The 27409-nt window shown below is 49.5% G+C and overlaps 1 protein-coding gene across 1 annotated transcript in view; it reads right to left on the reverse strand.

The window, feature by feature from the left end:
• The window catches only part of CABLES1 (Cdk5 and Abl enzyme substrate 1), a gene marked incomplete at its 3' end in the record, with an annotated part of 60142 nt that overhangs the window by 16331 nt on the left and 16402 nt on the right, over nucleotides 1-27409 (reverse strand). Inside the window, exons 3-5 of the mRNA XM_080714283.1 lie at nucleotides 20680-20757; nucleotides 1126-1222; nucleotides 467-623 (exon numbers count right to left, since the gene is read on the reverse strand). Coding sequence (XP_080570409.1) covers nucleotides 467-623; nucleotides 1126-1222; nucleotides 20680-20757 — 332 coding nt within the window. The remainder of the gene's footprint in view (nucleotides 1-466; nucleotides 624-1125; nucleotides 1223-20679; nucleotides 20758-27409) is intronic.

A 27409-nucleotide genomic window follows, 5' to 3' on the forward strand; every position in this document is an offset into this window, starting at 1 on the left:
TGTGGACAAGGCTAGAGTAAGGAAATCTTCCTTCAGCAGCCAACTTGGTTCACCCATCGTGGCGATCACAAAGGAGAGTCTCGCCCTGATCCTGTACTTCAGGGCCCAATTATTTGGAAAATAAAAAAGCAGGAAAAAATAAAAGCCGAAGTCGAACACCATGACAACGTAGGACATAGCCAGGTGAATGGGAATGAGGCACTGAGTGGTAGAGAGAAACTGGGAGTCCCAGCCATTTTTGTAAGGTGCAGACAGCCATGGCGTTTCTCCGTGGAGATAGGACCCTACAGAGCTGGCAACTGAGCGTCTAAATGGAAGATCACCTGCAACTGGCTGTGAGCCTCCAGGGCCCCAGGCAAGAAAGTCACCTGGCCTGCTGGCTCCTGTCCTAGTGTGCATGAAGGGAGACCTAATCCACGCTACAAACTGAGGCCCAGCCCTCCGCGCGACCCAGACCAGAGGTTACCTGTGTCCAGGCTCCCCTGAGTGCTGCTGGCCCGGCCCATGGAGAGGCTGCGGTGGCTCAAGTTACGGAACTGAGAGAAGGAAGAGGTGGAGTCTATGGTATTTCTCCGGGCTCCGAAGGCATTTGTGGGTAACAGAAATTGGGTATAGGAAACTGTCTAAAAGGCGAAGATAAAAACAAACCAGTGATCATTACCAGGCAATGCTAGGTTTGCCTTATGAGGGAGCTACGCACTGTGTACACAAGAGGAACCAGAGAGTTTTGCTGCCTGACAGTCACCACTTAAAGTGGACTCTGGGCTTCTTGGAATCAAGAAGCCAAAAACTTACCTGGTGGCTGGAATGTTGCAAGCTGACACCACCAGTTAATGCATGTTCACACCACCACTCCATTCTGGAATGTGTGGGGTAAGGGGGCACCTGCAAGTGCCGCACTCAGTACTAACGGAGGACGCACTCCGCCCCCGAATCCCCACCGTACTGCTCTGGAATCGCGGCTGGGCGCGTTTCAATCTCACGGTGGCGGGGCTGGGGTGGGCCAGCATTGTGTGCCAGGAGTCTGCCCCGGATCTGCCTTCCCCCGGTCCAACTTACTGCCTCTGCCTCCTGACATTTGTGGATCGGGCACAAACTTGGGGACCAAAAGCCAGGCCCACTTACCTTCCCATCAGCACCCAGCTCCACACCTTCAAGACCAATGACCTCCTTCAAGCTCATGGCACCTGCCGATTGTCTTCCTCCATCCAACTTCAAATCCCTGAGGACAACAAGCCAAAGGATGCTGTGTGCACCCAGGAGAGCCACAGGACGGTCACACTGATGAGAGGACCAAGCGGGGCTGGCAGGTGGGGCATCACTCGGCCCACCTTGGGGGCTTGGCGGCGATGTTCTGGGGGCAAGCCTGTCTTCTTTCACTCACTCTGACATCAATGGAATCTGACTGAACAGCAGGTCTGAAAACCAAAGCGAGCTAAAACAGCCAATGGCTGGCTACCAATGGCCCCAGGTCCTTAGAGATGATGGGAGGTCAGTCACGGAGAAGCCAGGGGATATTCCCTGAGCACTGGAGACCGGGGTGATGGGGTGGGTCTCTGAGGCTTTATTTATTATTATTATTATTATCATTATTATTATTTTGGTGGTACTGGGGGTGGAGCCCAGAGGCTTTCTACCTCCAGGCTACACTCCCAGACCTATTTTATATTTTATTTGGAAACAGGGTCTCACTAAGTTGCTGAGAGCCTCACTAAGTAGCCGAGGCTGGCTTTGAACCTGTGCTATCCTCCTGTCTCAGCCTCCCAAGTGCAGGGATTACAAGCGTGCGCCACCACGCTCGGCTCTCTGAGGCTTTAAAAGCTGGTGAGACCTCCTCTCCTTTATCGGACAGGAGAAACAAATATTCTAAACAGCACACCCATCGGGTTCACTGCTGGTAATGAAAGAATTAATGCCACAATAGATACCCCAAACCACTTGGAAATGTTTTCATGTAAGGATTCTCAGTAATAATGAGCATTTATACGACACTGCACAATTTCAGAAGACTTGCACACATCATTGTACTGATTCTTTAAGATGACCCTAAAGACATCTATTACTATTAACCCATTTTATAGAGGAAGAAACAGGCCTGGGGTCGGTAGATGGCTTGCTCAGGCTACCAGGAGAGCAGGGTACAGGAACTGGGCTTGCACCCACTCTCCCTTCCATCACATTGCTTTGGAGATGCAAGGTGGACTCACAGTGACTACACTCATGTGTGACTGCTTGCTTTATCAAAGGACGGTCCCCCTTCTTTACAGGAGTTTCTCAAACTTTGCTGCATACTGGATTCTACTGGGGAACTCTCCGAGGATGGGCCCGGGCCTGGGCATCCAGCATTTGAAGTGTTAGGTGATTTGAGCTTGCAGCCACATTTGGAGACTGTCTCCTGTCTTGGTGCACTCAGTGCTTGCCATGAAAGCCACCCAGGCCGAAAGCATTCTCACTGCTGACCCGGATGGAGACGGCACACCGGGGTGGGAGGGGGCAGAGAACTTAAGCAAGAGCAAGTAAGATACCATGTAAAGGTCAGATGATCCTGGTCAAAGTTAATCAAGGAGAAGAGAGAGAGAGAGAAAGAGAGGGGCAGAGAGAGAGAGAGAGAGAGAGAGAGAGAGAGGGAGAGAAAGACAGAAAAGTCAAAAACCGAAGGCTAGCCAGGGCTTCTTTGATTCTGATGCACCATGGCCCTCTCTGGGGCATTCTACATGGCTCCCTTCTCCTACCAGAATGCAGTCTGATTTGGGAGCAATTTTTGAAATAAAACACCCCCAGACCTTCTGCACCCAGCAAGTGCTTCCTTTCTAAACTTCCTCCTCGGGGACGACTGCACTGACATACTCAAAATGACACCAAATCCTACAGAACAGAAGCAAACGACCAACGCATCCCACTGTCTTCAAACTTCACATCTATGGGTTTGGTTTTTTGTTTTTTTTATACTGGGGATTAAACCAAGGCGTGCTCTATATTGAGCTACTCCCAGACCTTTTTATCTTTTATTTTGCTAAGTCACCTCAAATCTGTGATAGCTCCTGTCTCAGCCTCCCGAGTACTAGGATTCCAGGTAGGTGCCCCACGCCTGGCTCTTTTGACTCTGAACACTTACTATCAACAGTGCCTCCCCTGCCCCCATGACCTACATCTGTAAATGACTTCAGGTGATTCCAGAGATGGCACAGAATGGGAGAGCAAGCGTGCACTGCAATGCTTAGCCAGGTGTGGCACCCCAACAAGGGCTCCAAAAATACTAAAGCACTTTCCACCTCCTGCGTCTGAATTCTCACAGGTGCCCCCTCTCGAGGACTGTGAGGTGCAGGATCATTAAGTCAGATCACCTTCCATGCCCTGTGCTGGCCTCAGGCCCCCTGCTGCAAAGTCCAGCAGGCTAGAGGACAGCAAGGCCCCGTGAGGCTACCAGGCGCCTTGGACCATCCACACCCACAAGATGCCCCCCCACCCACAGCTCCAGGAGCTACCTGGGAAATTCCCCAGAGGATTCTTAACACCATGAAGGACAGAGAAGAGGGAAGCATCAGGGCACTCAGTCAGGCGAATTAGGGCACTCAGTCAGGCGAACGTCAGCAAGGTGGAGCTCAGAACTGCCGGGGCACAGGGGCCACCATGGGGCAGGGGCTGGTGCAGAAACAGCAGGCTCTGGGTTCACAAAGGGCCTGGCACAGTGCCATGCACCCTGCCCTTCCCAGAGCCAAACCCAGCACACACGTGTGTAAAATCCCCAGCTCCTAACTTGTTTCCACTGTGCCAGGCACAGGATGTTATTTAGGGCTGACCTTCATAAAGAGCAGGGGCCATCTTTCCAGAGTGAGAAAAGGAGGTTAGCAAGCCTGTGTTAAGAGCACTCCCGGACAGAGCACTGGCTGTGGGCGGGAGGTCCCATCCCGCTTTCATACCCGTCCACACGTCTGCTAAGTGGAAATGCTGTGCCCGGGGAGGAGGGCGCCTGGCCCTCTCTGTCCACCACCAGCTTATGAAGCTGGTGTGGAACGGAGTGCTTATCCTCCGTGCCCTCTTTTGTCTTCAACTTGCTTGCAGACCCACGATTTCCCTGGGATGGCCTCGCCTCGGCCAGCAGTGTGCCGCACACGCACACACACCACAGCAAACAGAAGAAACTAGCCGTGCCTCTTCCCACAACCCCCTCCTCTGCGCTCCCCCCAAGGGAAACGAAGCCATAACATAAATAGACTCTATATGCTCACAGCACATCCAAGATTCTTTTCTGTGCGCTAAACCCCCAACTCTATTTAAAGGAACAGGGACTCACAGGCCGATGGCTTGGGGATGCTTAGAACCGTGTGGAAGAGAGAGGGCTGGGCTACCCGTGGAGTCGTCTCAGGAGAATTGGTGTGACTCGCTGGAGTCGCCGCTTCCCACTGGCTTTTTACTCGCATCATTCTATTGTCTGAATAGCAAGGACCAAGCCAAGAAAGAAAACATAAGGGAGAGAGCGGGCCAGCTCCGGCGTGCAGCGCTCACATACAGACCAGGACGGGCCGTGCTGCCCAGAAGTCGCCCTCTGTGCTGGAGGCTTCAGCGGTCACCGGCCGCACACGGCAACTGAGCATTCCAAACGTGGCCAGCTGACCAAGGAACCTAGTTTTTACTTTAATGTATTTAAATTAATTGAGATGAGCTGGGCATGGTGGCACACACTTGTAACCCCAGTCAGTACTTGGGAGGCTGAGACAGGAGGTGAGACTGAGCAACTTAGCAAGACCCTGTTTCAAAACAAAAAATAAAAAAGGGCTGGGGGCGTAGCTCAGAGGCAAATGCTTCTAGGTTCAATCCCCAGAAACACACACACACACACACACACACACACACACACACACAGAAATAGAAACAGCCATAGGTAGCTCACTCATCAGTACTTGGGCTGCCATTGATTGGGAACTTACCGTGGCAAGATGTTAAATACGGTCACATAAAACACATTTATGACACTGATCTGATCTCCCGGTTTCGTCCCCTAAAGTGGCCTGGCCATCTGCCTATTGCTTCAGGGATGTTTTCCAAGACCACGTCTGGCATGCATGGGGCAGAACCTAGCAGATGGAGTGAGCACAGCAGGATTCCCGCGGCAGGGAGGGAGTGGCGAGCAGGGTTCACCATCTTAGGGGCCTAGAAGCAGGGGCTTCCAGCCAAAACAAAAGCTCACACACAGCCCACCATGGCACAGACTGGTGGCTCTTCCTGCCTGCAGTGGTCACGGGGTGGGGACAGTAGTTTTGTCAGTGTCAGAGCACACCAGTAAGTGTGACCAGTGGGTGCTCCCCGAGTTTCAGACGTTCCTGAAGCCTCCAGGCCCTTCTTTACAGCATCCTGGGGAGGGCAGGGAGGGGTGCTCAGGGTAAGTGACCTTGAGCTTCCCTTCAGCCCTGAAGAAGGGGGGGCCTATAGTTCATATTTAGTAGACTAAAAGAGATATTTCTTGCACACTGAAGCCAGTGCACTTGTATCTGCTACATTCACACTTTAAGCCCTTCGCTGATGTGGTAACAAATATCACAACCCCTCGGGAACAGACTGCTTCATGGGAACATTCACTTTTCTGAATGTTTTTCTCCCTCGGTTTCAGGGCGAGGTTGTCACTGGCCTCGGGGCTGCCATCTCAGTGGGTCTCGGTTAAGAGCACACATGTATTACACTAACGCTGTCATAGTCACGTCTCAGGAAATGAAACAGAGGTCATTAGAAGCAGTTATAATGAACGCTGGTTTCCTTTTACAGCTATTGAATTTGTGCATAGCAAGAGTCAGGATCTGTCAGGATCTGAAAGATATAACATCTTTCACCAAGAGGTTGGCAAACTTCTCTGGGTTGATTTTTCTTAGCTAAGCGCTCTGATACATGTCACAGAAACCTGATATTAACAAACACTATAGGAAATTGCCTTTCTTTGGCCATATTTAACTCACATAATGACAGCAATTTCACATAGTGTCCCCTAAAATTACAGATAACTGAGGTCTTGTGTGAGTGCAAAGCCAGCAAAAGGCCTGTGGTCCTTGCCTCCCACAGTTCGGCTGCCTACGGGGTTAGAGTTGACTGCAGAAAGAACTGTGAATGGTGTAGATTCACTAAAAAAAAGCCTAGGAAACTCCAATAAAGAAGACTTAAGCAAAAGTCCCAGTGGAGCAGAGATAAATCTTGATGTTTTCCTTCTAAGATCATTATTCTGAATGCTCATAAAACAGTAATGAAAATTAAGGTATCTGTTTAGTTCACATGCCAGCATTAACCCTCCAAGTCACTAAAGCAAATCAAGGCTGGGCTTTCCAACTCCTTTGAAAAGCCTCAATTATTATTATCCCAGATATGGAGTTCAAATATTAACTTATTGTGATAGTTTGGAGATAGCGCCCCCCAAAGGCTCCATGTGGAATGAGAGCTTGCTGGAGAAGGGATGAGGTCGCAGGCGCTGATCTCATCAGTGCATTTATCCACTGATGCAGTAAAAATCGATGGTATTACTGGGAGCTGGTAGAAACCAATGGGTAGCTGGAGGAGCAGGTCACTTGGGCGTCCCTGGGAAGGGTACCTGGTCCCCAGCTCCCTGCTCCCCAGCACCACGAGTGGCTCACCCTCCCCCATGCAGCCAGCCAGCCAAGGACTGGCGCCTCTCAACCGTGAGCCAAGCCACATTGTTCCCCCTCTTGGTTGTTTTTTCAGCCATTCTGTCATAGTGATACAAAGCTGACATATTTATGTTCTACTTCCTTTTTAGAATGGAAGAGGCAAGTTCAAGTGCCATACATGGATACTGCCAACATGGTGTGTCCTAAGGTTAAATGCTGTAGCTTGTGCTCAGAGGCAAATACGGCCCGTCAGGCTGCTGGGGAAAATCCCATCTCTGAAGTTGCCCTACCTGACCACTGGTAGGAACCAGGGACATTGCTGGGTAATGTCGCAGCTCAGACTTCTCTCCCTGCGTGAGCTCATTTCTCATTCCATGCAAGTTTGTTAACGTCTGCGGAGACTATAGGCAGCGAGATGACTTTGGAAACCCAGCACCACACTTTCTTTGTATAGATGCTGATGTTTCCGAGTGGCAGTGGGGACGTGGGAGTAGTTGAAGAGGTACAGGGGTGGGGCTAAGGGAAGGTTCAAGGAAATTAAAGCAGGAGATGAAAGTACATTTGGAGAGAGAGCAGAGCGACACTTACACCCTTAAGCAAAAGAAGAAAAACAGGTTGGTTCACTTTGGGTTGCAATATCCTTCACAGGACAGCACCAGGCTCTCCTTGAAAGCCTGTACCTTCACGGTAGCAAACCCCTGCCTTAGTCTTGGCTTCCAGAGCATTGAGCAAACAAATTCATGTGACTTTGCCACCGTGGGGTAATCTGATCAAAGCAGAGGGCCACTCTAGATATCTTGGTGCCCAAAGGCATTACTTAGGTCTCTATTAGCCATAAATGGCCAACTCTTGATTTCATTTTTTAGAAAAAGTGAAATGGATTTTTATTTCCTTTTCCATCACTCGCTGGCAAAGGTCCAGCCGGCTGCTCATTGAGCCATAATGCGTGGAATTGATCTTGATGGGAAAACAAGATTCCCTCTTGGATAACATCAAGTTCAAGCTCTGGCTCCTTCCTTAGGGAGAATGATTAATGAACTAAAATTACCCTTTAGAAATATGATCTAGGCCGGGCGTGGTAGCGCACGCTTGTAATCCCTGCGCTTGGGAGGAGGAGACAGGTGGACCGCGCTGACTTACGAGACCCTGTTTCCAGATAAAAATATAAAAAATCGGTCTGGGAGTGTAGCCCGGCGGTAGAAGGGCTTCCAGGAACCCCAGTACCACACACACACACACACACACACACACACACACACACACACACACAAGATCTAGATTCTCTACACAAGCGAGTCGATGAAAAGGGTATGTGTGATCCAATTCTCTGGTTCCCAGGGCTTTCTGCTTGCAAACGGGGTTGCCCTGCCTGGTCATGATCATTTCTCTAATGGTGCCCTAAGCTTATGACCACAGGACACAAGTGGACATTTGCTCTTTGAAGGACAACAGTAGCTTCAACACTCTGATGTGTAAAGAACTTAAAGTCAATTAAATAGTAAAATAATTTCTAGACCCTTCAAAAAGGAGAAAGGAGTGGGGAGAGGAGAGGAGGCACAGAAAGTAAAGCTTGAAAGCTGGATTAGAAAAGAAACTACCACTTGTGAACTAATTTAATTAAGAGATTACACATCCCCCAGAACTCCACATGTATTTACCTTATTTGAAGAAGCCCCACTGTTCTCTGTAATTGTTTGGACATGGAAAGTGCCCAAAGGCCCTGTGTTCAAGGCTTGGTCCCCAGCCAGTGGCGCTATGGAGAGGTGGAGGAGCCTTTAGGAGGGGGGGCCTGGTGGGAAATATTAGCTCGAGGAGCATACCCCTGAGGGGGTACTGGGACCCCCAGACCCTCTTCCTCTCTTTTTTGCATACTAGTCATGAGGCACACTAGTTTGTCCGTCACACTTCCGTGATGTACTGCCTCACCAAAGCCCCAAAGTAATGGGGCTAACAGATTATACACTGAAACTTCTATGAGTGCAAGACAAAAGAAACCTTTTCTCTTTATAAGCTGGCTATCTCAGGCATTTGTTATAGTAACAGAAAGCTGACTAACACACTGCCCCTTCAGACATGATGCAGTTTCCACTTTGGATCAGATCTGCCTGCCTGGTTCAAAACCAAAATTTACTCCACCAAAGTTCAAAGCCAATGAACAAGGCCCACAGCGGATAGGAGAAAAAGTGAAATCCAAGCAGCTTTCAGTCTAGAAGTCCTGTGCCCTCACACTCAGCACTTCATGGATAAGCCATTCCACAAGGGCTACTGGCGGACAATGAAGGGGCCTTAATGTAGCTTACACCAAAATCTTTGTCCAAAGGCAGCTCCTATAAACAGCCGGATAATGGCATGATTCACCCGTGAGATCATTCCAGATTTGGTCTCTGTGTGGGAATATGCTTTGGTGTGAGGAAAGAAACACAGTTTGTGAATGTGTAATTTTCCACAACGAAAAGAGAAGTTTCTGGGGAAAGTGGGTGGGGAAGGAGGGGGACAGGCTTGGAGCCAGACAGGGAGCATTTAGGCTTGAAGGCTCTAAGAATAGAAGAAGCTGTTCTCTGTGTCACAAAATGATCAACACTCAGGAAATTGACCAAGTAGATGACCTCATCTAAATGTCCCCGAATGCAAAAGCTGAGGACACAAACACCACGTGGAAGCTATCGATGACTTTAAGCCCACCGGGACACCTGGCTCTCTCCTGCGACGCATGTCCATCGCACGGCCTATGATGCATAAGCAAACCCAGTGGCTAGGATTCAACCAGGGATGTTTACCCTATTGGGTCCATACCTTACACACCATAGAAACTGCTGGAATCATCTAGAGTGGTTACTTCACATATCCCCAATCCCAAGGTTTTTGGATTTCTACTTTCTTCTCGTAAATCCATAGATATAGAAATACCTAATGATGTTCAACTACTTCAGGAAACAAAGAACATTCAGGCACTGGTGCTGTTCCCTCACGCACAGTCTCTCACTCACCAGTGGGTTGTGCTCCAAAAGTTTCTGAGCTGGCCATCTGAAATTCAGAATGCATTTTCTCACCAACGCTGTTATGAGATCGGCCCACAAGACACCCTTTTAGCCTATAATGTAACTGGAACCAGCTCCAAAATACAATCAAGAGCAAAAGATCAGCGGGTGTAAGAGGGTAGAGAAACAGGAGGAAGCTGAGTCTTTCTCTTGGCTTCCTGGCATGGGGCTGACCCTCAGCAACACTCTAAAGGTCGGGTTTGCATTATTCCACTTTTCTCTCTGAACTTCCTTTTCCTTCTCTGGACTCCAGGATCCTTTTTCTCTAAGCTGCTCTAGTTTTTCCCCAATTTCTTTCCTATTTCTTAACTTATAAATTTCTTTGCCATTACTGGTCCCATGGTGATGGCACAAAAAATAGGACAGAATAGGCACTGGAGAGTGCTGGGAGGAGAGTAGTCTTGGCTAGAGGTGCTGGGTGAGCTGTTTACTAAGTTGGAAGAGAGCTGAGAAAGTTGCTTGCAAGTCATTTTATGCACTGAGGATCGCCAAGCCAAACCACAGATCCACGCTAGGATGGAGAAGGCAGTGACTAATGTGGATTAAAGGCAGAGATTCAGGCTGGTCTTGGCAACTGATGGCTGAAGGAAGAGGAGCTGGTTTGAGACTGGGGCTCAGCCAGAAAATGGTATAATTTACAAGCCTCATCTGAGAAGAGTGTTTACAGCAACGAGAAGGTTTGATGTTACAGTCAGAGTGGAAAGGATGGGCAACATCTGTTCCCCTTCTCTGTAAGGGCCTCCACCAGCCTGCTGTGGAAGGTGGGACCTGGCAAGAAAGATCTAAACAAACAATCTTTTTCGTGTTCCACACAAATGCACTCACTGGGGGTGGGGGGGACACTGGAAGACGGAAGTGTTAATGCTGGCTTTGTTTAGGAGGTAAGGCTCAGTAATTTTTATCTTCCTTTTATTTATATGTATTTTCCAAATTTGCTTTACTAAATGTGCACAATTGAGAAAAAAAAAAAAAGCTAAGGTACAAATACAAACAAATCTGAACGCAAATCCACTGTGGTATGCAGAAGGACACTGCCGGCTAACTTACTGTGGCCCAAGCTGGGCAAATCTAGAAAGAATGAAACAGTTCTGCGCCTGGACGGAAACGGACCTCGAGCAGACACACGGTGAGCACCCAGGGCAGCTGTGGGTGCTCAGAGCCTTCCTATGCAACATTTCATTTAACAATCTCAGAGCTCCCCAAGGTTGACATTACAGCCAGTTTTACAGATGAGTCAACCCAGCGCTAACGAGGCTAGTTAATTTGCAAGATTAACTCTCTGCCGAATCCAGTTCTATCCCTTGCTCCAGACCCCTGCCTGACCTCCCTGCCCACCGGCACCCATGGTAACAATGGGTATGGACCGTAGTTTTCCTGCAGGGGGGGTGGAGAAGAAGAAAAGTGGGGCTGCTTCTCCTTACTTCTGATTCTCCAAAATAGTTCTATTTATTGGAGTTCTGTGTAAACCTGGGATGAAGGAATGGCCTCTGCAGTTAAGGAGAGGGTGGGCAGCTATAAGACTAGATGGTTTCTGAGTTCCTTCTAGCTCTACAAGCCTTTCATTTGGGCTGAAGAGTGCTCCTTGCTGTTGGACTCATTGGAATTGGCATTACCTAAACGATCTTCCATTTCAAACACTCTTTGATGCATTAGCTCAGGTATACCCCAAGAAGTGGAAGTGTGCTTCCTTATGTGTAGGCAGGACTGCCCTGTCCTTGGAACTCTGTTTTGCTTGTGAAGCTTAGCTTGTAGGCGTGCTGCTGTGCAATGCAGCCCATCCCTGGTAATGATTAGTGGGATTGTGGGTGTGCTGCTGTATAATTTGAACGGGGTAGGCACAAGTCCTAGCCAGTCTTCAATTCAAACAGGCCACTGAGTCCTGACACCATCCTGACACCTGTACCTGATTAGAGATGGGCAGGCTGGCATCCAGAAAGTGCTGGGCAATGAGAACGAGATGATATGACCAAGGGTGGTTATTGGTGAGAAAAACCAAGGCAGGGGCTTCTCTTTACCCTGGATGGCATTCTCCAGGGACAGGCTGAAGTCCCCCACTCCCCACACTACTGGACCAGCAAAGGCAGCCCTCTTCTATGCTAGATTCTATGTCCCTTGCTTTAAAAAGCAGTACATGCCAAAGAAAAAACAATGAGTTGATCTGCTCAAAATAGGGCTGTGTTATTTACACTGTGATCACACTGGGCTGGTTTGGAGTTCAGACAACCCGATTTGATGATCTAGGTGAACAACTCAGCAAAAGCCAGGGGATACCAATGGGGCTCAAGGGGGAGACAGAAAAGCCAGGTGTGGCCTTAGCAAAAGCGCTGAGCAGGCCTGGGTGCAAGCATCTGTGAGCAGCACGGAAATGGCATGGCACACGTGATCTGCCATGCTGAAAGGTGAGGCCAAATGAGATCTGTGCAGGTTATCATGAGGGAACCGCCTGGCTGGAAGGCTGCGGCTTAGCCCTTGTATGTGGATGCATGTGGAACTTTGTTGTTAGGCTTAGCAACTTCCACTGTGGGCTGACAGCTACTCTGAGGGTGGTAAGGCCCCGAGGGCCCTATCAGATCACCTCGTGAGCCTCTGGAGGCTCCTACGTACTGCTGTTGGAAAAGCTCTGCCATTTCTCCGGAGATGACCAATTTGTTAAAGTAGACTGGCCATCATGTGTTGGAGTAATGATACCTATGTGCATACATACACATGTGTGTATGAATGCATATGTATATCGGATGAAAAATTAAAGACCAAATTTATGTGCACACACATATTTTCACATAAAATTAGCAATGATGAGAAACCTAGAGACACAGTCCTCAGAAACATCAGTCTTATTCATGCATTCAAACAGATGTAACCAGAGTGTCTGCTAAATACCACACACAGCACTGGAACTACTTCCAGGACTAAACACAATCCACATCCTCAAGTTAAAATAAGTTAGAACACTTGTAAACTCCATGATGGCCTAAGGAGAGATACCACAGACATGACCAGACTCCAACTCCAAGTGTGACCTTGGGGATGGTGTCAGCAGCGCTGGGCAGGTGCCTCCAAATGCTGTCTGGAAGAGAGGTCTAACTAGGCCCAGACCACACTGGGATTCTGAAGGGCCAGAACCACCTTCTAAACTCTACCAAGTACAAAAGCCACAAAGGCAGGAGAACCTCATAAGTCAAGGAGCTACACATCGTGCAGAGTACTGTATCCACATGCATAGCAGACACCTTGCTGGGGCCAAGAGGGGAAGCAAGGCCAGAACCTGAAGGGCCCCGACTTGTTAAAAAGCTCAGGACCATGAAAGGGGTTAGATAGGGGACTAAGCCTTCCGTGAGTGGAGAGGAGTGGAACTGCGGTACAAGGGCTTCGGTCCTGTTTTCTTAAGGCAAACAGAAGAGAAATCACAGGTCTGGGTTGGGTGAAGATGAGATGGGAGTGGGGGGCAGAGCCAAAGCTAGCCCACGCTACCATCTCAAAGCCAGAGCTCAGCAGGACTCGGTGCTGCTGGGGTGCGGAAACTTGGATACGTATAGAATCCGATTCAAAACTGTTTTAATTAAGACGGGCATGGTGGCGCATGCTTGTAATCCCCGCACTTGGGAGGTGGAGACAGGAGGATCGCACAGGTTCGAAGCCAGTCGTGCGGGATTAAGAGACCCTGTTTCCAAAATAAAAAGTATAAAAAATAGGTCTGGGAGTGTAGCCCGAAGGTAGAAGGGTTTCCAGAAACCCCAGTACCACCAAAAAAACAAATAAAAACAAAACCCCAAAACTGTCTTATCTAAAAGGAGTGTGACTGTGGGGAGGGAGCTTCTTAGGGACCCTCAGTGACCTGAGGCCCTCTCCTGGGGATGATGTTGGGTCAGGGGCGGGGGTTTTCCTGGGTTGGAGTCTTCAGAAGCTTCTCCATGACGGTTTGGGCACAGATGGCTTCTTCAGTGGCCCATTCTGGCAGACCACAGACAGGCTTGCCACACCCAGGAGCCACTTTCCCAGACCCCATAGGTAGCTCAAGTTCTGCCAAGCAGCTGAGCTCACAGGAGACCTGGGAAGTTCTGGCAATGCTGGCGTGGGGCCTAGGGACAGATGCAAGACCGTGTCCACTGGAGGATCCCAGGAGGTGGCCCTGGGTGTCTGTCCTGGAGTCTGTGAGCTACTGAGGACCCTCCAATGTAGGACACTGAGTGTACACTAGCCCTGACCTCTACCCCGTCCCTCAGCTTCACTATGGGTGTTCATGCTATAGGCCAGACCTTAAATTCCTCAAGTAAAAGCTGAGAACACGGAGAGTTATCAGAAGTATCTCATTTAGCTAACAGATGGATTCGTGCAGTGTTGGATGCAAGCAACTCTGTCCATCAAACATCTTAGGAGTGCTTAAGAAAGCCCTGTGTTTCAAGAGACCTGCCACTCATCCCTTGTGAAGACCGGCACTGTGAATAGTCTCCTCCCGTATAACTGTTTTGCACTCAAAAGCACTTTTTCCTGCATCAGATCAAGGGAAGACTCTTAGGAGATCCTAAATCACTTCCCGGAGGTGCTGAGAGGGTGACTGGGCGCAGCAGGGCAGAGCCGGGAGATCTGACCAGGCAGCATTTCAGCATCTCAACGGAACACACACGTCTGTGGACAGCAATACCACACACACACACACACCCCTTCCAGAACCTTCTTGGTCTAAAGACAACAAGTACTCACATGCAGACACAGACTGTTTTTGACTCAGGATCCCACCCAGAGATGTCTTGGAGGATGCAATATCACGGGGCAAACAGCAACCTTCAGCTGCCACCAGCAGCTGGGCTGCCAGGGTCCCCAGGGGGCAGCTCTTGTGCGGCACACCAAGCAGGAAAGGCGCGCTGGTCCTGCCCTTCCAGCCCTGCCGCCCTCCAGATGCACACTGGCCTGTGCTGCTTGTGTGTCGCGCTGGTCCTGAGCCAGCAGGCCCAGCCTCAGAGGGGTGGTCCTAAGGGGGAACACACCCGGTGCTCCATGGGCTGAGCCGTCCCACTGTGGCACACACAACAGGGGCAGAGTGAGCAGCTCAACTGCCCGCCCTCACCTCCTCCCAGCTGGGAGGCTGCTAAGCTCCCTCCGCTCCAGCCTCCTCTGGCAAAATGGGCACTTCAGCACCTACCTTGGGAGGTCCTTAGGAGAGAAATGATCCTAGCACTGTCCACATTACTCAGGTTCTGGGGTTTTTGCTTTGTTTCTTCAGTTTGGGGATGGAAGCCAGGGCCTCGCACATGCTAGGCAAGTGCTCTACCCCGGCACATCCCCAGTGCAGGCTCCAGCTGTATTTAACATGCTCACACTAACGTGACCATAGTCTTGGTGCTTTCTAAAGAAATACTCTTCTCTCAAGTAGCTTTCCCTATACATAGAGGCAGGGAAGCAGAGTTTGAACCTGTTGGCAGTTGTTAAATAACCAGGGCCATCTAGAGACACTTGAGACCCAGCTCAACACCAGCTTAGTATAAACGTGGTGGCGTGCAAGATGGCCCCAAACATTTCACACTGTTCTCGAGCCCAGCTGATATGGCCCCTATCCTGTGGCCCACACCAGAAAATAATGCACCAATTAAAAATTCCCCATACCTGCACACTTCTAAAAGCTCAAAAAAAAAGGGTTTTTTTTTGGGTGGTCGTACTGGGGTGAAACCTAGGGGCTTTCTACTGCCGGGCTATACTCCCAGACCTATTTTATATTTTACTTGGAAACAGGGTCTCACTAAGTTGCTGAGAGCCTCACTCAGTAGCTGAGGCTGGCTTCGAACCTGTGCAAACCTCCTGTCGAGGCCTCCCAAGTTCTGGAATTACAAGCGTGCACCACCACACCTGGCTAAAAGCTCAAATTTTAAAAAGCTGAACTAAGATTATTTAGGCATGAACTCTCGAAGTCGCTGACAGGTAGGAAGTATGAGGAGCATGTCTCACTCATAAATTCCTGGCCAAAACTCGGCGCTTCCACATCGGCCATGCTGACCACCACCACCAGAGCTCAACGGGACGTTGGAAGAGCTGAACCCCCTTCCTATAGATGAGGGGATTGAGCCAGAGGCCCGGCTAGTGTGCGGGATGTCCCAGGGCTGGTCTCTTGGCAGGGCTCACCTCCTGCTGTCTCCAGGACCCACCCCCCACTTCTGGATCCTCAGGACTAGGATTCCAGCTTGAAGGAGGCTTTGGGGAACCCTGGAGGTGTGAGCATCGTCTGCTGTGCCTGAGACTTGCACAGGGCTGGGTCATCTTTGTCATCCTCAGCAATGGACACTGGCTGGAATATCCTTAGAGGCGTGGGCTCCAAGCCTCACACCTCTAAGCCCAGCCGAAGAGCCAGCCTCTCTGGGGAGAAGGAGCCCCTCCATCCCTCCACCCGAGTCCACCAAGGTCCTTGTGCTCCCGCCACGCTGCCTAGGACTCACTCACTTGCTCCTTTGCCTGATAGTTTGTTTACAGCTTGTTTCCGCTCAGGCTTCACGAGGAAAGAGGTTCTTATTCACTGCGGTATCTTCACTGCCTTGAATGGTGCCTGACAGACTCTGCGTGCACCCAGAAACTCTGCTATGCATGGTAATGCCTGCAGGTCACACAGGCAGCGTGCAGGGTGGTGAGGCACTTGAGGGGTGGGTGACTGAAGGGGAGTTAGAGAGCAAAGCAGCTTTGTGTGTGTGTGTGGCAGGGGGTAGTGACTGAACCCAGAGGCATTCTACCTACAAGCTACACCACCAGCACTTTTATTCCTGGCCAAGAAATCTAAGTTGAAACAAGAATGAAACAGGGTCTAAGTTGCTGTGAGTCTATGTTGCTAAGGCTGTTTTTGAGCCTGCAATCCTCCTGTCTCAGCCTCCCAAGTAATGGATGACGAGGACGTGCCACCATGCCCCGCTGCAAAGTGCTTTCTGATAAACAGTTGGAGGAAGTTAAAGTGTTCTCCAGCACACCCGTGGGGCTCCCAGTTGGCTTGGACTGAAGACTCATTCCTACCCAGCTGTTCCCCTCAATCTGCATCAGGGCTTCGTGCTCACTGGGGACGGAACAGATGGTCTGATGCACAAATGGACAAGAAAACCTCTCCTAGGATTGGCCGGTCTGCTTTGGCCAACTGACGTTAGGAGCCAAGATCAGTGTCCGTTTCAGGTTAGAACCAGGAACTGAACTCTGGGGCCACAGTGGAGACGGGGCAAGTGGTGGGGAGGCAGAGTCAGGCAGCTGCTGTGTGTGGACAGAGAAGCCAGAAAACAGACCCGGCAGATAAGGCCGGCCTGGTGACGCTCCCCGCTCCCCGGGTGAAGGAGGCTGCGTACAAGAGCATGAACTCTGTTTCCTGTTTTTGCAACTTTCTTGTGATGAAGCTGGTACTGTACATTATCCCCTTCATTGGGGAATTAGTGCTTTTCTGGAACAATCTGGCACACGTGGCCTGGTCCATGTGCATGAATTCCAGTCCTCTCCCCCTGTGCCTTAGCTGCCTCGGCTGCAGAGCAGGATGGGCAGAAGACACAACCTTGAGATTCTATGACATGTGTCTAAGTCACAGAAAGGGCTCAGGGTAAAAGTAAAGGAATTTTATCAGTGTACATGTACATGAACTAAAGTAGTCTGAAACATTTATGTGCACATACTACTTAGTATATTGACTAGTATACTTTACTGGTATATTTTAATTGGAAAATAGTAATTTCCCAATAATTAGTAAAAAAAAACCCTTTAATTGCAATAAATGGGTTATCTATCAACAGAATGTCTGCTCATTAAAAAGTTTTAAAAGGCTGAATATAATAACACATACCTGTAATCCCTGAGATTACGGGCTGAGACAGGAGGATCTCAGATTTCAGGCCAGCCTCAGTAATTTAGGGAGACTCTTAACAACCTACCAAGACTCTCTTTCAAAATAAAAAATAAAAAGGACTGGGGTGTAGCTTTGAGGTAGAATGCTCCTGGGTTCAATTCCCAGTACCGAACCAAACAAAATAAAACAAAAACCAAAAAGTTAAAAGAGCAAAAGGCTGCTTAAGGCCGGGAGTGGTGGCACATGCTTGTAATCCCCGTGCTTGGGAGGCTGAGACAGGAGGATCGCACAGGTTCGAAGGCAGCCTCAGCTACTTAGTGAGGCTCTCAGCAATTTAGTGAGACCCTGTTTCCAAGTAAAATATTAAAAATAGGTCTGGAAGTATAGCCCAGAGGTAGAAAGCCTCTGGGTTCCACCCCCAGTATCACACACACACACACACACACACACACACACACACACACACACAAAAGGCTGCTTAATCCGGCTGCTAAAATACAATTCTGAACTAGACTCATAGTTCGTATGTGCTTAGGTAGAATTTGCTGCAGAAACAGGCAGATCCTTTTCTCTTAGGTACAACAAAGAACCCAGCTGTGTATTCTCTTGTAGAACTCACCTTTCTGCACTTGTCTTCCTCATCTATACATCCTGGAGGAGAGATGGATTTGAACCTGATCATGTCCAGGCTGCAAAAGGTTATACTCTATTATCCTGCATATTCATTTTGCTGCTGCATCCAGGGCTCACGAGTGGAATGGCCAAACCTGCCAGTCCTGGGAGGTGGGCCTTCCTGCAACAGGACAGACCTCCCAACAGTGGAAAGAGACTTGGTTATCATCTCCTGGCACCAGCCTACTGCCAGCCAGCTAAACATTCCCTGCAGTGTTTAAAAACAGAGGCCACATGGATCCACGAAGATGTCCAAAGGAGATGGCTTGGATCATCTCTTCCTGAGTAATCTCTGTTAAAATATATTCTTAATGGTTTTGTAGCCGATTTCCACTTAATCTTCAAATTAATGATGTGGGACAGTAGCCTGCCTGCTCATTCTACAGAATGTAGAATTCTCATCACTACAGAAGCTCACAGAAGGTAGATGATTAGCCCAAGTGAGAAACTTGACAGTTCTCCACAATGATTCCCTCTGTTTCCTGTCAGAACTACAGGGTCCTTGATCCATCGGCTGCAATTATCTTTCTGTGTGCCAGGTGAGAAGGACTCAGATAACATAAATGCTCCATTTTATGGAAAGGTTCCAGAAATATGGAACTTGTCCGGTCTGTCTTCCAGGGTGGCTCACACAAAAACCTTCAGCTAGACAGAGGGGGGTTCAAACTCCCACTCTGGCCCAAAGGTGATATTTGAGACAGCTCTTGAAGCTCTTATCTATACAATGAAGTAGAGGCCCTTGGTACTGCATTGGAAGGACCCAGAACATGGAAACTGTGCCACCCTTTGAGAATGAACCTGACAGGACCACTGCAAAGATAAAAACACAGAGAAGCAAACTGTCTTGAAGAAACAGAATGAGGCCAGAAAGACAGAAGTCACCTGCTGGGTTATCTTTAGCATCTACTAACACATGCAATTAATCATGTGTAACTTTGCATCTCCTCTACTAGGCTGTAAGACCAGGAGAACAATAATCAGGCCCATCCCTCATCCCTGTATCCCCAGTACCGGGTCACATGTAAGCACTCAATAAACACAGGAATGGATGAGTTAAAGAAACAGTGTATCAGAAAGATCAGCAAGAAGGCCTGAGACATGAAGCCCACTCCACCATGCCCAGCCAAGCCCTGACCTGCAGACGACATGCCGGCAAAGACAAGTCCACTGATGGTGCAGATCCCCTGGAGGCGGACACCCAGGCTGCTCACACTCAGACATCTGGGCTCGGGGACACCACCTGCAGTTAGGTAAGTGGACTGGTCCTCTGGGCCACACCGCGGGTCTATGAGCTGCTACAAGCTGTTTTCCCCAGGAAATGGGCCTGCTGCTCTGCAGATGTGGCCAGAGCTGGGGCCACAGTAGGTTGGCCAGGTTGGCCCATGACGCCCTCCAGGCCGGCCTGTTGGTCACCCCCATTTGGTCCTTCACTTCTGAGCTGCAATACTTGTCATTACTTTTCCTAGAACACTTCTTTCATAATGTTGTTGTAAAAGGACTGGCACAAGCATGCTCAGTCCCCCATATTTGCCTGCTCTATGGCACATATCAAATCAGTGGCTGCATCAAGTTTCCATGAGTAACAATTGCCTCTTTCTGTCCTATGGCGCTTACAGCGCAGTCCGGATAAAGACTACAGTGAGCTGAATAGGCTGTAAAGCTGGCTGGGTGGTAGGAGCAAGGGAAGGTCGTGACCAACAGGAACGCCTGGGCAGACATCATGGCGATGGTGCAAGATGAGTAAGTGGCGAATCAGCACCCAGGGCCACACTGCCCTCCCGAGGGGCAGCGGTCTGCAGTGTTGGGTTGCACAATGACCAGAGGGCAGTCCCAGCTTTCAGTGAATAGAAGCCAGAGCCGACACCATTTGATGCTCCCAGCATCCTCCGCAGTGAACCGCCCTGCCCTTAACAGCAGCAGCACTCCGCTGGCAGACACTGGGTTGGGGAAATGGGGTGAGGTGCAAGAGTCCAGGCTTGGTGGAGGAGGAGAAGCAGCGGACACTTTGCAAGGACAGATCCTCAATTACTTTTTTCGGAGTCAAACGAGGGGCTTTTTTACTTAGGGGAGGGGCATGTTTCCCCGGCCATTACCTGATCACATATGGCTGTTCCTGGTGCCATTTAGCTTTGATATTTGCCCTGTGTTGGCAGCTCTGGCTTGCTGGTCAGGTTCTAAACCCAAGCCCAAGACACAGGAGGGAGGACAGTCACAGAATTTAGCCTGATTCCTCTTCTGACTTACCTTTTCCAAGAGTCGGTGTGACTCTGTGGGATATGGTGGACCCATATTGCTCTTGCTGTACAGTATTGGAAAGGTGACAAAATGCACATTTAGGAAGGACAGGAGAGAGGGGGTACGCACACACGTACACTAAGCAGCAAGCGTTCTGGCTGAAAAGAAAGTGGAACATCTATTTTTTTTTCTTCTTTCAAATTTACAAATGCTAGATTTGCAGCATGAAAGGAAGGCAAGTTCAAGAAAATGGAAAGGGAAGCCACATGATGCACGCTGGCATCTGAACTCTTCACCCAGAGAACTACAAAGCATGCATGCATATACATACCCGGCTTGGGTACTGTCCCGATACGGCAGCACGGAAAATATACTACAGAAGGATCTTCTGCCACTGATAAGGACTATTCTAAAAAGTGAAAAACAAAACAAAACAAAACAAAAAATAACAAACTAAATGCAAAGACTCAAAAAAAAATTCTACAGCAATTAAGCATTCACAGGATTCACAGCCATATTTGCATACTCCCGCCACCTCCTCCGACAGATGGTATTCTGCACTCCTTGCAAAATGCAGCCTCAGCGCAGAAGTACGCTGCCTCTCCTCACCCAAAGATGAACACGTGCAACACCAGCATACGCGAACCCTTTCTCCGTGAGAGGTGCTGGCTGTGCGCTGCACATGCAAGACCAGCGGGCAGTGCCGAGTTGGGGTGGCCAGCGCTGGGCAAACGGTCATGCCACATTTAAACTACTGATTTCTGTTCTGCAGTAAACAATGCAGGAGCAGCAGCGCCAGAAACCGTGAGCAGAAAGGACACTCAGATGCCATTACGATCATTAGGATTTTCATGTGCTGGCAACATGTTAGGTTCTGAGAATAGATTGAGGGAACAATTACATAATCAGTCGTCTTAAACTCCATTCCTGCCATAAAGAAACTACTGGAAACAGTTCTACACGATGCTCTTATGCAATCAAAAGCCACTTAAAAAAACATTTAAAACAAAAACAAAAACCCTCCAAAGTACTTATCCTGGCATCTGAGAATAACTTTTGCCAAGAGGAATTGCTGATGAAAAAAATGGAGAAATGAGTAAAAGAGATTAAAAAAAAAAACAACAACAACATTCTTTTAAACATAAGGTTAACATACATCATACAGAAGTACTACTTTTGTAATCTTTTCCTTCAATAATCATAAGACCAGGGGAAATAGTACTATTGCAAGCCTCAAAGTTTGGGGACTTTTAACCCAACTTTATGATATTACATTGTCCGCAGCCCTGGGACAAAGCCCGGTTCCCTGGCATGGCAACCCTTCGCTCCTGACTCTGTCTCTCCAGTCTCAACGGCACAACGCTCTCCCTGAGCCTTACCGTTCATCCACGCTGAGTTCTTCTACTACCTCCACCTTTCTCTTTTCTTTTTTGCAGTTGAACCCAGGGGCATTTTACCTCCAAGCTACACTCCCGGTCCGAATTTTGATTCTCTGTTTTTGAAACAGGGTCTCATTAAGTTACAGAAGTCCTCACTAAGCTGAGGCTGGCCATAGACCTGTGATTCTCCTGTCTCAGCCCCCCAAGTACTGAGATTACAAATGTGTGCCACCACGCCCACCTTCTTAAGAAAATTCAGCTGTTTTATCCCTAACACCCTCCACATGCTACTTCTTCTGCCTGTGATGCCCCCCTTTGAAGTATGTGGTGAACTCCTATCAATTCTTCAACATTTACTTACAAGTTCCCCTTCCAGGGAGGGTTTCCTGCCTCCTCACCGAGTGGCTGGCTCTTTTTGTGGCTGCCTCAACTTCCTAGTCCCACTCCAGGAGTGCACCGGTGGGATCGCCAGTGGGATCCGTGGGCTCATTTGCCTGCCTCCTCTTCTAGAGGGCAAAGCCTAGGGTTAGGCACACGCAGCTCCTCCCTATACGTCCACTTAGATGCCACTCAAGTGCAGTCTGGCTACAGAGCAGCATCCGAGCGCCTGTGGAGGGGAGGGCAGGCTGCAGCTTCTGCAATCTGCAGGGGTCAGCTGCACCACGCAACACTCCGGCAACTCTGACCTCAGGCTGCTTACTAGCACTTCTGAGCCTGCTTCCTTATCTAAAAAAGAAAGGGATAAAATCAGGAGCTATCTTCTGTAGTGTTGTAAGAGTAAACGTGTCCATACTGGTAGTGCACTCAGGATACTGCCTGGCAAACAGCACATGCACTCAATAGGAGTGCTCTTCCCAATGGACCAGCTACTTGGGTGGAAGTTAGGTTTCAGCAGTACAGTACTCGAGTTCAGAGCCTCTCCAGGCCTCTGGGCTACATGCCCAGGTGGCTAAGTTGTGAAAGGCCATGCTGGGGATGGTTGAAGGACCATACACGTGGCCAGTCAACACACAGAGATGTGTCCCTGAAAGGAGAGGTTTCTCACCAGATGCCACAGACTCCAATCCTGGTAACTGCTGCAAAGACAGAAGCATCGTGTCCTGGAGGGCCATAGGTCAAATAAACACCGCTGAACATCAGCCAGGTTCCACGGGCTCTTACACATGGAGCTTGGCAACACGGCTTCCGATGCTGCTGGAGTGCCATGCAAATGTACTCAAGGAGGCGTAACAATGGCTAACGCTTGCTACATCTGATTATATGCCAGATTTTAAAAGCTTTCATTGTTGTAGCATGAGCCAGTTAGGGAGGTGCTGAAGGCAGATTGAGCTCATCACCACCTGGAGTGCGCTTCTCCAACATGCTAGAAAAGTCTGCTCCAGGGGGCTTAGCTGGGCACCCACAGACATCTTAGTCATCCAGTCTGTCTGCCTTCAGCTGGGCGTTCTGCTGGGGCCCAGGAGGCTGTGGGGTTTTTTTTTTTTTTTTTTGGTGTACTGGGGGTGGAACCCAGAGGCTTTCTACCTCCGGGCTATACTCCCAGACCCATTTTATATTTTATTTGGAAACAGGGTCTCACTAAGTTGCTGAGGGCCTCACTAAGTAGCTGAGGCTGGCTTCGAACCTGTGCGATCCTCCTGTCTCAGCCTCCCAAGCGCAGGGATTACAAGCGTGCGCCACCACGCCTGGCTTCAGGAGGCTGTGTTCTACCCTTGCTCAGCCTGGCCCTTTTTCCAGATGAAGGACAGAAGTTCCCCACCCCTCCCCCCACCCAGGAGAAAAGCCTAGAATGACCCACTCTTCGGCATCACAGAGGAAGAGTGCTTGCACAAACACTAGCTTAGTGTCAGCGCGATGTCTTCTTGCTCAGTGCGATGGTTCTCCTTCCCACATGCCGGTTTGCCTGGACGTTTTTAATATAACAAGAAAAGGAGAGAATACTGAACAAAGAGCAATCCTAATCTTTTTCCTAAATCTGCAACCACAAGGTGCTGACTGGCAAAGGGCTGCACTGTTCTACAGAACAAGGATGGCTCTGGGCAGTCCTCACCAGGTCTGAAAGGGATGGACAACATGGCTCTCATTCAGATAAACAGGTTACTCTACTGCTCAGGCCAACTTCAGCACTGTAAGCACACCGTTCCGGTGGGATTGATTCTTCAAGGGCTAGTTGGTCTTAAGCAGCTGCAGGAGGAAGGGAACATATTTGGGTCCTTCCCTTCCAGGATCCAACCATCTCATGGCTTTCCACTTTCTGCAGGAGCCTGAGAAGGAACCTAGAGCATAGGCCACACGGCGGCTCCACTGCAGAAGCCAACGGGGCTCCCAAGAACACATCTCTGGGTTCCTGAAGTGCTTCTGGGAGCGCCCAAGGGCCTCAGCCAGAGCAGGCATGTATAGACAAGTGGGAGTCTAGACTCCTTGGCTTCCCCCTGCAGCAATTTTGGGCAGTGTAATTTTGTCAGGTTCCATGTGACCCATCAAGTTTGGGGCTAAAAGGGTGCTTTTCTCAGCCACTGGGAAAAGTTTCATCAAAAGGGAAATGCCCTAGAATAAAGGTCTGTTGGCCTCCTTCAAATATCTCTTATTTCTGAAATAATTAAATCAGATGTAGGTGGTCAAGGAAGACACGGGATCTCTGAGGTGATGGCACACACCTGTACCCCAAGTACTTGGGAGGCTGAGTCAGGAGGATAATGGGTTTGAGGCCAGCCTTAGAAACTTACTGAGCTCTTGTTTTAAAACAAATAAAATAGGGCTGGGGGTGTAGCTCAGAGGTAGGATGCCTCAGGCAGGGCTCAATCCCCAGTATCACACACACAAAAAAGAAATTAAGAAAATCTATCTCTACTTCTAGTTTCAGAAATTGACCACTTCCATGTCTTTGTCTCCAACCCATAGTTATCTTTTATGCCCAAAGGGCACACAAAAAAGCCCATGTAATATTCTCCATCTGTGATATATAATGCTTTACTTGAAGTCAAAATGGCTAGAAAGCATTATGCAAAAGATTATGACTTCAAAAGAGGAATTAACTCTGGGGAGATGGGTCTTTAAGGAATGAAAGGTCACACTGCTACACAAATATCTGCCAGAAGGGGAAAAAATAGCAAAGAAAGCTCTACAGGGCTGCCGCCCACATGGGCCAAGATGCCTCTGGATACGCAATCTTTTCCAAAACTTCCAGGAAGCACCAAGCATGCCCTGCAGCTGGAATACCAGCTAACTTTCTTCTTCACAAAACTTCATTTCTGTGCTCTTGGGAAAGTGCGTCTGGTAGGAGGGACTGCGGAGCTTCAGCGCACAGAGCGTCCACACCCAAGGTCACTCATGAGATACTGGAGTGCCTAGCACAGCCAGGGGACATGCGGGAACCCCTAGTCCACAGACCGCCACCTTCCTTGAATCTGCTTTCATCTCTTCAGCTCAGCACCAGCAATGTTTATCCAGGGAACATCCAGCGCCATCCAGGATCCTCCAGAATTCTACTTTTTTTGTTCTTCATGGTACTGGGGATGGAACCCAGAGGCATTCTACTTCTGGGCTACACCCTCAACCCTATTTTTTATTCTTTATTTTAAAACAGGGTCTGAGCCAGGTGTGGTGGCGCACGCTTATAATCCCCACGCTTGGGAGGCTGAGACAGGAGGATTGCGCAGGTTCGAAGCCAGCCTCAGCTGGCTTAAGAGACCCTGTTTCCATATAAAATATAAAATAGGTCTAGGAGTGTAGCCTGGAGGTAGAAGGCCCTTGGGTTCCATCCCCAATACCACCAAAAAATATAAATAAATAAAATTAAAAATAAAAATAAAACAGGGCCTGAGTTGCAGAGGGCCTAAGTAGCTGAGGATATCTTCAAACTGTGATCCTCCTGTCTTAGCCTTCCAAATGCTAGTATTACAAGCATGCGCCACCATGCCCAGCTTCAGAATTCCACCTCTTGCCACAAGCTAGCTTCTGGTTCCATTTTTAGAACCCTGGTGTCTGTAGGCCATAGAGGCTCGATCTCTTCTGGGTGGACTATTCCATGATAACAGAAATACTCTCAAGGACATTAAAAATGAGCAACCCGTTTTATAAGGTAAAGAAAATCATGCTTGCCAAAACAGGGGTGAAGACAGTGGGGCCTGAACACAGCTCAGGGCTGTCCATAGCTCAAGGGTCCATGTCAAGTACTGGGCACAGGGACAGAAACACATTTTCCAAACTGCATGCCCAAGGAGCAAGAAAGTACACATTCCAAACTGCTGATGCTGTGGGTTAGATTGTGTCCCCAAAATATGTTAGAACATTAACCCCCAGTACCTGTAAGTGTGGCCTTCTTTGGAAATGGGCCCTTCGCAGATACAACAGAATTAGGATGAGGTTATTTTGGATTAGCGGGGCTTTAAATCCCATGAGGGATGTCTTCAAAGGAAAGAGATCTGCAGACACCTAGTCACACAGAGAGAAGGCCACCCAGCGATGGAGACAGTAGTGATGTCCCTACAAGCCAGGAAGGCTGGAGACTGCAGAGAACCACCAGGAGCTGGCAGAGGCAGGGTGGGGGCTGTCCACCATGGGCCTCAGGAGGAACACGGCCCTGCATTTGCAGCCTCTGCAACTGGTATAACCACCAACTTGCAGTCCTTTGTAGGGCAGCTCCAGAAAATGAATACAGCTGGCACTTTGTCCCTATCTACCTGGCCTGGCTCCATGCCACACATCACCTGCAGGTAGGGCCTCTGGGCACCCAGGCCACATTTGTGGTGCCCAAGAAGGGAAAATGGCAAAGAGTAACGTCAGGAAACAAAAAAACAGCGTGGTGCCTGACAAGCCTGCTGTCTTCCCAGGCCGGCTTGACCCCCTTTCCCACAGCCACTCTGTCCTCTGCTCACAAAGCTTTATTAAAATCTGGAAGAAGGGGGCTTGACCCCTTTCTCTTTCTTCTGAAGGGATGGCGATTACATAACGCGAGTAGAACGAAAACAGTAGCAACCACAAAGACATGTTCTTGGGCTCCCTATTCAAACACTCATTAGCCACTGGGGGCGTGTTTCCTCCTTAGGAAATGCCCCTGCTGTTGGGTGGGCCTTATCTGGGTACAAGGGCAAAGCAGGGAATCTGTGGGGCTTCCGAGAACATTCTTCACACAGCGATCTGTTCCCTTCCGTCCACAGAGACAGTACCACGTGCAGGGAGCTGGGGGAAGGGGAGGGAAGGAGCCTGTGGAGGGAGCTGGAACACAGGGCCTCAAGAAGTGCGGGCGCCCACTGCAGTTGCTGTGGAGCCAGGCCCTGGAGGAGGAGGATTCCAGTAGTGAGAATAGTAGCAGAGTCTCTCCAGTAGCAGAGTCCAGGATGAAGGAGACAGGCCCAGCACAATGATGTATGAGGCTGCTGGGCTGGCTCCGGGAGCAGGGGGTGCGGCTCAACACAGAGGTGTCAGTTCTGGGGCAGGGAAGTAGAGGGTGCTTTTGAGCACACAGACCATCTCACCCCACCTGAGGGGGGCAGGTAGGCTGCCTTCAGGAAGTGAGCCCAGGGGTAGGTGGCAGCCGGGCCACCAGGAAAAGCTACATTGGCAGGAGTTGGCCTGAGTCAAGACAGGACACAAGGCACCGAGGGTGGCACACAGTTCTCCACTTCCCACCGCAAGTGCTGGCCCACACCCGACTCCTGCAAGGCACACCTAAGGTATGTA

Source organism: Muscardinus avellanarius, assembly GCF_963383645.1.
Source record: "Muscardinus avellanarius genome assembly, chromosome: 17".
NCBI classification, from domain to species: domain Eukaryota; kingdom Metazoa; phylum Chordata; class Mammalia; order Rodentia; family Gliridae; genus Muscardinus; species Muscardinus avellanarius.